Source organism: Meles meles, chromosome 2 (genome assembly GCF_922984935.1).
Source record: "Meles meles chromosome 2, mMelMel3.1 paternal haplotype, whole genome shotgun sequence".
NCBI classification, from domain to species: Eukaryota; Metazoa; Chordata; class Mammalia; order Carnivora; family Mustelidae; genus Meles; species Meles meles.
Window position 1 is genome coordinate 141,293,098 of NC_060067.1, and position 12,843 is coordinate 141,305,940.

General features: G+C 36.1%; 1 protein-coding gene across 7 annotated transcripts in view; it reads right to left on the minus strand.

Annotated features, from left to right (window-relative positions):
• Window positions 1-12,843, minus strand: part of NEK1 (NIMA related kinase 1) — a 193,128-nt gene that overhangs the window by 159,892 nt on the left and 20,393 nt on the right. For all 7 annotated transcript variants that reach the window (XM_045997312.1, XM_045997311.1, XM_045997310.1 and 4 more), the window contains exon 6: window positions 1,746-1,829. In XM_045997312.1, coding sequence (XP_045853268.1) covers window positions 1,746-1,829 — 84 coding nt within the window. The remainder of the gene's footprint in view (window positions 1-1,745; window positions 1,830-12,843) is intronic.

A 12,843-nucleotide genomic window follows, 5' to 3' on the forward strand; every position in this document is an offset into this window, starting at 1 on the left:
ACCAGAACTTTAAAGTAAATGTTTAGGAAATTGCAGATAGAGAGGCACCTGGCTAGCTCCGTCAATAGACCATGGGATTCTTGGTCTCATAGTGGGTGTAGAGAGCCCCACATTGGGTGTAGAGATTACTTAAAAATAAAATTAAAAAAAAAATTTTTTTTTAAAAGAAAATTGCAAAGAGATAAAAGAAGTCCACTTAAGAAGAACAAGACAGGGGCGCCTGGGTAGCTCAGTGGGTTAAAGCCTCTGCCTTTGGCTCAGGTCATGATCCCAGGGTCCTGGGATCAAGCCCCACATCGGGCTCTCTGCTCAGCAGGGAGCCTGCTTCCCTCTCTATCTCTGTCTCTGCCTGCCTCTCTGCCTACTTGTGACCTCTGTCTGTCTAATAAATAAATAAATAAATAAATCTTTAAAAAAAAAAGAAGAAGAAGAAGAACAAGACATTATGAAACAAAAACCAATCACAGTGGGGCACCTGGATGGCTCAGTCATTCAGTCAGACACTGTTTAGTGTCTGACTCTTGGTTTTGGTTCAGGTCATGATCTCTCAGTCATGAGATCAAGCCCTGAGTCAGGCTCTGTGCTAAGTGTGGAGTCTGTTTCAGATTCTCTCTCCCTCTCCCTCCCACTCTCTCTCAAATAAATAAAATCTTAAAAAAAGAAAAAAGCCATTAGAGTAGTATATGAAAAGCCATTTAAAAATCCTGGAGAGAGGGGCACCTGGGTGGCTCAGTGGGTTAAGCCTCTGCCTTCGGCTCAGGTCATGATCTCAGGGTCCTGGGATCAAGCCCCGCATTGGGCTCTCTGCTCAGCATGGAGCCTGCTTCCCCCTCTCTCTCTGCCTGCCTCTCTGCCTACTTGTGATCTCCCTCTCTCTCTGTCAAATAAATAAATAAAATATTTAAAAAAAAAATCCTGGAGAGAAAAAAATCATTATTTTTTTTTTAAAAAGTAAGTAGGTAAGTATCAGTTTACACAAAATTTAAAATGCATTTAGTTAACTGGAAGTAGGTTGAAAAAATTCACCTAGGATGCAACTCAGAGACAGAGATAAAATGTGAAGGAACAAATAAGGTACTTGGAAGGGTTAGATTAAGATGCTCCAACAGGGGCACCTGGGTTGCTCAGTCAGTTAAGCACTTGCCTTTGGCTCAAGTCATGATCTCAGGGGCCTGGGATCAAGACCCATATGAGGCTCTCCGCTCAGCAGGGAGTCTGCTTCTCCCTCTCCCTCTGACATCCCTCCCACCCCCCCGCCCTGCTAGCTCTCTCTCAAATAAATAAAATCTTTAAAAAAAAAAGAAAGAAAGAAAGAAATCATTGGCTTTAAATTCCTAAATAGCAACACTAGAAGCCAAAAAACAAATGAATGATATCTTCAAAATTCTGTAGGAAAACAAATTTCCAACCTAGAAGTTTATATTCAAATTATCATTAAAGCTAGAGAGGTGAATAAGGTCATCTTCAGACATACAATATGCCCAGATACAGACCTTCCACATATCTATTTTCTGTTTTTTTTTACATCATTATGAGAGTAAATCCAGAAAGAGGAGGATATAGGAAAAAGGCAGGAGATCTAACACATGATGCATATAAAGAGGATTTCTACAATTATAATGAAGGGGGAAGAGAGAACAGATAATCTGATGCAGAATGATTTGGGTTCAAAAATTTTAGCCACCAACAACGCTGGCTCAATGTTCATATCCATGTAGAAGTTATTAGTGACAGAATAAACATACCTGGGACTTTATGTCTCGATGAAGAATTTTTCGATCATGTACATGTTTCAAAGCCAAACATATCTGTACAAACCAGTCCAAAATCTGGGGGGGGGGGAAATCAAATTTGTCATTTCTTCTAAAATTTATATTCCACAGTAGTCTTTCCTTAACAATGAAAGCATTCATAGACTATTTGGGGTTGAGCGGAACTAAGTCCTTAAAAAACAAATTTAGACTATAATTTTTAAATTTCACTATAATTAATGTTTTTAACATTAAGGAGATAATCAAACCAACTGACACATTATGTGCAGGGTATGCACTAACTTTCAAATATAAGAGACTGCTACTGAGCATCCCTTAGAAATCAGAAAATAGAAATTTCCAGAGAAGACTGAAAAATAGAAATACTTTTATATTTTATGATACTGTGATGGTGAGTCACTTTATTTTTAAATACATCTTTTTTCTACATAAATAAAAGCCATAAAAGGAAAAAAAAAATCAGGCTCAAAATTTGGAAGTCATCACTGACTATTTATCTCTTTCCACACTCACCATATATAAACACACTCTGAAACTGGCTACTTGAAAGTAAAAGAGTTTAATTTCTACCCCATTCCTAACACCAAATGAATTCTAAGTAAATGGCATTTTTAAACAGGAAAAAATTAGACTATAAAACAATCAAAGAAAACACAGGTTAATTTCCTATAATCTCTGATTGAAGAACTTTCAAAACAGGACACAAAACCTCTAAATCACAAGAAAAAAAGACTGACAATGTTGAATATGAATATGAATATGTTGAATATATAAAATTTAAAACATTTGCATGGCAAAATACATAAGCAAGTGTAATTAATTAAGAAAATAATTAAAATAAATAAAACTAAAATAGTAACTTGAGAAAAATAAAATAATACACAAGATTGGCCAGAATGTGAGAAAGTCTTTGCATACCCTGTTTGTGAGAAAGTTAATCACAGTCATTTTGCAAAGTATGTAAAACTCTTAAATTCATATACCATTTGAAAGAGCAACTGGAATTTCAAATTTGTCTTACAGATACAGCATCACAAATACAAAAAGAATGTGTTAAAGGAATTCATCCCAGCAATGTTCTTCAGAGCAAAACATGTATAAACATAAGAGGCCTAGTTAAATACACTGTGACATCACTGTACTAGAAATACCATGCAGCCACTGAAAATAATTAAGTACTTCCATGTATACTGTTAAGTGAATAAAAGAAAGTTCTAGAATGGTATGCATAGCATACTCCTAGCATTTTTAAAAGAAATGCTTGTGTACTTTACATACCTAAGCTCCATATAATTGTATATGAGGTAGTGTTTCTAAGAATGAAAGAAGAAATAAAGGAAGCACAGAATAGCTACCAGTTAACAGTGTTTACACCTCAGAGAAGAGGATTTTCATTAGATAAAATGAAAGTAACAAACTAATTTTTACTCTTTGCAGTATTTTTTAAAAAGAATATTCCATTTAAAAAAATAACTTTTAATTAATTTTCTTTAAAAACAAACTAATCTCCCAGTGCAAATATACATTTACTGAGGGCTACACAAGTTTTAAGTTTCTTTCTATATTCACATCAGGCACTATAAGCAGAAAATTGAAATACTGCTCTGACTTTGAGTTCACATGGTGGTTGAAATATATTTATAAATAAATATATCTATAAAAAATGCTCAAGTTTTATAACAGTGATATGTACATTAAGAGGGCAATTAGTTCAACGAGGCTTAGGAAAAAGTACCAAAAGATAAAAGAAATAAGCTCAGTGGAGTCTTATTTTTACATGGTCTACCTGTACAACTAGAACACATTTTAGAAACCATGCATGTCTCTTTTACAGATAGGGTTTTCACTACTATATTTTCCATACCTATATTCCTTTATAATTTGACAAAAATGTATTCAGCACCAATGATATGCCGATAGCTGTAGGAACTGGCAAAAAGGTAATGAAAGAGCTCACAGACCAAATTTATTCTGTAAAGGGCCAGAAAGTAAATCTTTTGGGCTTTGCAGGCCATATTGCCTCTGTTTCAACTCAACTTTGCCACTGTAGGATAAAAGCAGCTATAGGGGCGCCTGGGTGGCTCAGCGGGTTAAAGCCTCTGCCTTCAGCTCAGGTCATGATCCCAGGGTCCTGGAATCGAGCCCCGCATCGGGCTCTCTGCTTAGCTGGGAGCCTGCTTCTTCCTCTCTCTCTCTCTCTCTCTCTCTCTCTGCCTACCTCTCTGCCTACTTGTGATCTGTCAAATAAATAAATCTTAAAAAAAAATTATAAAAATAAAAAATCTTAAAAAAGCAGCTATAGATCACTATATGCAAACAAATGTAACTGTGGTTTTAATAAAACTTTGCTTACAAATACAGACAGTGGTATGAGGTTGGCCCTTGTTTCTTGGCCCCTATCAAAGACTACTGAGGGAGGGGAGTAAACCCAAAGTAGTAATAAATAAGCACAAAGAAGGACAGCCAATTCAGCCTAGAGGTGATAAAATAAAACTGGACAAAGAGATGATCCCACAGCTAAATTTTGATGGGGAGGTATACACAAAGCTGAGAAGGACACATATAAGTATAAAGGCGATATTTCCATTACCTCTGTCTATCCAGTCAAGACTCTTTTTAGGGTTTGATTATTTACAGTTGAGGTTGGATAAAAGGAAAGGCCCTCAAATTATAACATGCTTCTAAGCTCCCCTTTTTACTTCCTTGTACGTATTAATTCATATTAATATTTGTAAAATACTGCTTGAATAATGGCACTTTTTGCTCAAAAGGCTTTCAAATTCTTGTTACAAAATGTAAGCCAGCCAATCAAACACCATATAATGACCATAAACTTGTCTGAATTACAATTTTATGTATATAGCATTATTTTTACTACTATAGATTGTGTTAGATCACTAAAACAATACATACCACCTTCTCTAATTCAAAACTCAAGTTGCTTTGTGCAATGAGATATTTAAAATTTTACTAAAGTATGCTAAGTTCTGACAAATTATTCACTAAAAACAGTTTGAAAAACTTACAGTACTAAATATATTAACAGAAAAGTAAAACGTGGCTTTCTATTAGAATAGTAAATTGATTTTAGAATAAGAACTTACTCTTTACCTTTCTGCATAATGTGCCCAGAAAGCAGATATTCCAAGCCCACCAGAATAATCTTCTCTGATTTTTGCTGACTTTATCATTTGATTATTTTTTTTTGAACAAAGGTTCCTCATCTATGAGAAAGCTAAGGATCCTTATAATTGCACTACCTTTATGTATCTTGTTTTCAATTTATAAATTTTTTAAAAAGATTTTATTTATTCATTTGACTGAGAGAGACACAGCGAGAGAGGGAACATAAGCAGGGGGAATGGGAGAAGGAGAAGCAGACGCCTCGCTGAGCAGGGAGCCTGATGTGAGGCTCAATCCCAGGACCCTGGGATCATAACCTGAGCCAAAGGCAGACGCTTGACGACTGAGCCACCTAGGCACCCCAAATTTTTTAAATTTTAGTAAAACACACATAATACAAAGTCCATCATCTTAACCATTTTTGAGGATATACTTCAGTGGTATTAGGTACATTCATACCATGGTACAACCATCACCACCCATCCAACTCCAGAACTCTTTTCATTTTGCAAAGCTGAAACTCTATAACCATTAAATAATAACCTTAGTAATAAATAATAACCCATTCCTTTCTCCCCCTAGTCCCCAGAAAACACTATTCTACCTTCTGGCTCTACGATTTTGGGTACTCTAAGTGCCTCATAAAGTGGAATCATAAGGTACTCATTTTTTTGTACCTGGGTTATTTGATTTAGCATAATGCAGGTTGATCCATGTTATAGTGTATTTCTGAATTTCTTTACTTTTTAAGGCTGACTGGTAAGGAGGTACTTCTGTCATTTTGTTATTGGATTTTTATATGCCTCATAGCTATTCTGTCCCTCATTTACTACATTACTGTTTTCTTTTGTGCTTAGATTTCTATAGTGAAACATTTAAATTCATCTCTCATTCCCTACGTACATATTCTATATCTATTTTCTTTGTAGTCATCATTGGGGATTACATTTAACATCCTAAGGTCACAATACTCTAATCTGGATTTGTACCAGCTTAACTTCAGTAACATACAAAATCTCTATTCCTTAACATCTCTCTGTCCTACTCCTTTCAGTTGCCAATGTAGGAGAATTACATCTTCGTACAATTACACATGTGTTCAAAAACATAAACTGGTGATGTTTAAAAGTGCATTACTTTCTTAAATTTTATTAAAAAAACAAAATGTGGAATTATAAACCAATTACAGTAATACCAGGTTTTAGACTAATAATTGTATTTTTTAAAATGTGTTTGTCTTTAAATCTGTAGAAAACAAAAATGGGCATTAGAAATCATTATTACATTATCAGCTTTTGTAATTACCCATATATTTACCTTTACTGAGATCTCCATTTCTACATATGACTTCAAGTCCCTGCCTATTGTTCTTTTACTTCCATCTGTAAGACTCCCTATTAGCATTTTCTTCAGTGCAGGTCTAGTAGTCTCAAATAACCTCAGCTTTTGTTTACCTGAGAATGCCCCTCATTTTTGAAGGATGATATTGCCAAATACAGGATTCTTGATTCACCGTTTTTTCTTTTAGCACTTGAAAATATCAGCCCAGTACTTTCTGGCCTCCAAAGGTTCTAGTGAGAAATCTCCTGAAAATTTTGGTGAGGCTCCTCTCACATGTGATGACTCACTTTATTATGCTGCTTTCAAGATTCTTGGTCTTTGACCTTTAACAGTTTGAATCTAATCTGTCTGGTGCAGATCTCATTCAGTTCATCTTATTTGGGAGTTTGCTGAGCTTCTTGGATATTAACATTCATGTCTTTCATCAAATTCAGGGAGTTCTCAGCTATTAGTTTTTTAAATATTTGCTCTGTCCCTTTCTCTATGTTTTTTCTGGGACGAAGTTGGTCAGCTTGATGATGTCCCACAGGTCCCTTATGCTCTGTTCATGTTTCTTCAATCTTTTTTTTTTTTCCTGTTCCTCAGACCCAATAATTTCCATTGTCCAAGATTCAAGTTTACTCTTTCTCCTTCCTATTCAAATCTGTTTCTAAATCACTCTAATAAATTTTTCATTTCAGTTATTGTATTTTTCAGCTCCAGAATTTTTTTGGTTTTTTAAATCTTTATTGATTTTCAATAAAATCAATTTTATTTTCAATGTGTTTATACATTGTTTTCTTGATTTTCTCCATTTAGTACTTTAGTTCTTTGAGCAGCTGAAAGTTGCTTTAAAATCTCTGTCTAGTAGATCCACCATAAGGTCTTTTTCAGACAGTTTCTGCTGATTTTTTCCCTTTCAATGGGCCATACTTTCTTGTTTCTTCATATGTCTTGTGATTTTTGTTGAAAAGCAGACACTTGAATCTAATAATGTGGTCATGCTAGAAATCAGATTCTTCTTGATCCCGAGGGCTTCCTGTCTTATTTTTGCTAATTATTGTACGGTGTCTCTGCGCCAAGGTTCAGCTTGAGGTGCAAACTTAAATTTTCAAGTCTTTTCCAAGCCTTCATCTTTCTCCAGGTATACATGGTGACTTTCTAATTTCACTTGTATATGTGGCTGCTTTTTAAAAATTTTTTTTTAAGATTTTATTTATTTATTTGACGGAGAGAGAGATCACAAGTAGGCAGAGAGGCAGGCAGAGAGAGAGGGGGAAGCAGGCTCCCTGCTAGCAGGGACTCAAATGCCGGGCTCAATCCCAGGACCCTGAGACCATGACCTGAGCTGAAGGCAGAGGCTTAAACCACTGAGCCACCCAGGCCCCTGTGGCTGCTTTTTTAATGTCTGTCTCCACAAAGGGAAAAAAGAGAAAAGAAGGGGAAGAAAGAGGGCAGTGGCCCTTTAAATCCCCTGGGAATCACATCAGCAAGAGGGGTGGGTCTTGCAACAATGGGGGTAGGTACAACAATAGCTGCCCACCTCCTTGTTTGTACCTCCAAGATCAAAAATGACAACATTCAGAACACAGATCCCTGACATTTGGAGGACATGGACCTTTTGGCCCACGCTGGTTCCCACAAGGTGTATTCAAATTCCTTCTGGAAAGCCTGCAGGGCTGATTGCCTGGGTGATGGGAGGTAGGGAATGGGTAGCAGCCACTGTTACCTAGCTAGGAGCTGAAAATGACTGAAAGTAATCACAATTTATTATTCAAGCTTTCACTTAGAAATTATATGCTTACAATAGACTCCAGAGATACAAAATAGTTTCATCGGGTAGATTCTACCACAATTCCATAATTGTGTTGGTAGGAGAGAGAGTCTTCCTGCTTCCTATTCTACTACCTTCCCAGAATCCTCTCCATATATATTTATTTTAAAATATTTTGTCACTTTGATTAAACAGGTAACCAAATATTATTTTTCAGGTATATACATAGTAACAGAAAATATACTATTAATATATTAATTAGCTCAAAACTGTTAAGACTAGCATGGTAAGACCTGGCTAATCAACAAAAAAGTTCAGCGTCTCTTAGGTTAAGTTTATGTAGGAAATTACTATTAATATAAATATTGCAGAAAATGCACGCTTTATGGGAAGGTTCTAGACATATGCCAATGGCTTTGCTACCTACATTTACCCTTAAGCAAAATATTCACCTTTATTCAAATGTCCCTACAGAAAATTTTTGTTTTATTATTACTATAAGAAATTAACCACAGCCTTTGCCTCATTATCAAACAGGCTTTTGCTTCTGCTGACCAGAGGCTCTTGGAAAGGACCATACTAAGAACACTGAACTACTGATACTTCAAAAAATAGACTTAAGTACAAGCTTCAAAGCTGACATTGCTTAAAGTGGACAATGGACTGAGTCAAGATTTATAGACTTTTTTTATAGTCCACAAGCTGACATACATGATGAAAGCAAAGTGCCCCAACACCCGGACAGATAAGAATTACTAGAACTGAATCAACTGAATTAAATGAAATTAAATTGTGGGTACTTGTTTGGAATATCATTGGTATTTTTCTTTTTTTTAAATTTTATTGATTTACTTGAGAGAGAGAGGGGCAGAAGGGCAGAGGGAGAAACAGACTCCCTACTGAGCAGGGAACCTGTTGTAGGACTCAGTCCCAGTGATGTAAGCCAAGGTGCCCCAACTGGTATTAGTCTTAATGTCCTATTTTACATTTAATGAACACATGAAGTCCATTTTTTTTCTTAAGAATCATCTCTAGCCTTCAACTCAGCAGATTATGCTTTCGTAAACTGAATCATCACATATTAAAGTAATTATCTGATTCTCACTGACCCACTCAGAATTCAGAAACAAACAGTTATACTGAGTTTTACTTTTCAGGACAATATTGTAATTTTCATCAGTTCAATAAAAATCTATACTCCTTGGGGCACCTGGGTGGCACAGTGAATTCATGGGGTCATGATTTCGAGCCCCCCACCAGGCTCACTTCCTCTCCCTTTGCCCCTCCCCCAACACACATATATGCATGTGTGTGCGTGCTCTCTCTCTCTCTCTCTCAAATAAGTAAAATAAATCTAAAAGAAAAAAGATTTTTTTAAAAAAGTAAAAGGGGTGCCTGGGTGGCTCAGTGGTTTAAGCCTCTGCCTTCGGCTCAGGTCATGATCTCAGGGTCCTGGGATCGAGCCCCACATCAGGCTCTCTGCTCAGTGAGGAGCCTGTTTCTCCCTCTCTCTCTGCCTGCCTCTCTGCCTACTTGTGATCTCTCTCTCTGTCAAATAAATAAAAATATTTTAAAAAAATTATACTGCTTTTTACCAATAATAATTAATCAATTGTGCAACAAAGCCATACCTGGAATGTCTTAATTAAAAATCATTTTCATTCAGTTATGACAAGCCTACACTAAGAAATATATATGGAACCAATTCCTATATCACACTGCCAGGAAACTGCCCTAGTACCTAACTTAGAAGGTCTCGGCAACATCATTTCCTAATAGCCAAAAACCATGGATGAATTGGAAACCTTCAGGAATAAAGAAAATCACCCAAATTTATAGGTATCACAGGTGAAATCTGTTGGAGAATGTACTGGCCTTAGGACAGAAAAGAAAATAATAGTTTGTATGTTTTTTAAAAATCTAATCCAAGACCCTTATGAAAACATCTGGACAGAAATCAATTTTGCAGCCTTAGGAGATGCCCAATACTGCAGGGCTCTAGACTATCAGAAAAAACTCAAGGTACTTATATGCTTCATTAACACTCCCACTGAACCTAAATATTAGAGCAAATCCATGTGAGATGACCCTTTCCTTTGAGAAAAGTATACATTTGGAAATTATATATGATCAAAAGAAAGTAGACTATCAGGAAATTTATCCAAAACTTGGAAATAAGGTAAAAATAGTGGGAAATCGTTTAAATATTTATGTGGGTAAAGGCCATCCAAGGATTATTCATTTCATTGCTTACTACTGATTAAAAGGCATAGATTTAGGTTGCTTCCTAACTATAACTTAACTAAACTTCCTAACTTCCAACTATTGAGTTTTGTCCAACAAAGATGCAAACAAGGAAGTATCACTGAAGAGAATGGCTTGAGTAGTTGGAGAATCATCTTGTTTCAGAGGTCTCCCTCTTTTCACTTCTATTCTAGAAATGGACAAAACCCATCTCAGACTCATGCTACCCGGCAGTCTAAAACAAAAAATAGCCTCTGGCCTTTACGTTTTTGTGCTGCAAAGTCCGGAAAGTAGTAGGATGTAGTAGGATGTTTCTCTTTAAATAATTCCCATTTCAAATAGGCTAAAATACAAAGGAAACAGTCAACAAAACAAAGAGGCAACCTATGGAATGGGAGAAGATATTCGCAACTGACACTACAGACAAATGGCTGATATCCAAGATCTATAAAGAACTCCTCAAACTCAACACTCAAAATACAGATAATCACATCAAAAAATGGGCAGAAGACATGAACAGACACTTCTCCAAAGAAAACATACAAATGGCTAACAGACACATGAAAAAAATGTTCATCATCATTAGCCATCAGGGAGATTAAATCAAAACCACAATGAGATACCACCTTATACCAGTTAGAATGGCCAAAATTAACAAGACAGGAAACAATAAGTGCTGGAGAGGATGTGGAGAAAAGGGGAACCCTCTTACACTGTTGGTGGGAATGCCAGTTAGTGCAGCCATTTTGGAAAACAGTGTGGAGATTCCTTAAGAAATTAAAAAGAAAAAAAAAAATTGAAATAGTGCTACCCCATGACCCTGCAATTGCACTACTGGGTATTTACCCCAAAGATACAGATGTAGTAAAAAGAAGGGCCATCGGTACCCCAATGTTCATAGCAGCATTGGCCACAATTGTCAAACTGTAGAAAGAGCCAAGATGCCCTTCAATAGACAAATGGATAAAAAAGATATAGTCCATATACACAATGGAATATTATGCCTCCATCAGAAAGGATGAATACCTAAAAAATAAAAAAAATTTTTAAAAATAAAATATAAAATAAAAAGAAAGAAAGAAAGAAAGGATGAATACCCAACTTTTGTATCAACATGGACAGGACTGGAGGAGATTATGCTGAGTCAAATAAGTCAAGCAGAGAGAGTCAATTATCGTATGGTTTCACTTACTTGTGGAGCATAAGGAATAACATGGAGGATATTGGGAGAAGGAGAGGAAAAGGGAGTTGGGGGAAATTGGAGGGGGAGACGAACCATGAGAAACAAACTGAGGGCTTTGGAGGGGAGGTGGGTTGGGTAAGCCTGGTGGTGGGTATTAAGAAGGGCACGTATTCTCGGAAGCTAAGCAGGGTCGGGCCTGGTTAGTATTTGGATGGAAGAAGGGCACGTATTGGATGGAGCACTGGGTGTGATGCATAAACAATGAATCTTGGAACACTGAAAAAATAAAATAAAGTTTAAAAAAAACAAATAAGCTAAAATAAATGTTATCTGTGTTAATAAATCATCATTCTGAAGGGTAGAAAAATATTATTAACTTAAAAGAAAGACTTGCCAAATTCTCATTGTTTATTATGGAATAATCTCAGAGATGGACAAAAATATATAGAGTAGATCTCCATACTAATTTCTAGGATAACAAGATACATATAGGGGCACCTGGGTGGCTCAGTCGGTTGAGTTTCTGCCTTTGGCTCAGGTCATGATCCTGGAGTCCTGGGATCAAGCCCCACAGTGGGCTCCTTGCTCAGCGGGGAGTCTGCTTCTTCCTCTCCCTCTGCTGCTCCCCCTGAGCTCCTTCTGTTTCCTCTCTCTCACTCACTTTCTCTCAAATAAATAAAATCTTAACAAAAAACCCACAAGATACATATATATACATACATATATATCATTATGTACCAACTGCAGAACCAAATCCACAGACTATCAATGTACTTTATAGGAGAATGTTATGAAATATAATAGTAAGCATTTTTTAAAGTCCAATAAACACAAAGAATAAATGTAAGCACAAGCAATGGAAGGTATTAGATAAAATTCTAATAAAAAACAGCACTCTGTACACTAGCATAGATTATTTGACTTCACCACAATAGTGAAGTTGGCTATGTGGTATGAGCATCCCTATTAGAGAATGAGAAAATAGTCTCAAAATAGTTAAGTCATTTGTTAACATAACTATTACCAAGTTGATAAGCAGAAAAATGATTCTAACACAAGTTTTGAAGTTCTGTGCTCTGTCTAGTAGGCTTAATTGTGGAAACAGGATAAGTAAAGTGAGAAGTATGACATTACCCTATTTAATAGTACTTAACTAAAATAGAACTCAAGATTTCAGAACCTTACCATATTATCAAGTTACTGGCAAGAAGCTAAAAGTCTCCATCAACACAGTATTATCAATTGATTAGTTGTGCCAATTAATTTATGGACACAGCTTTCCTAAGTATCCTAAGAGGACATCAGTGAAAACTGTAATCTCTGCTCCATAGTAAATTACAACCTTACTGGAGAAACAATTATAATGTGAAATTATTCAGCATACATTAAGGGTGCATGATGCAGTAAATTAAGTGTAGACTTGGATG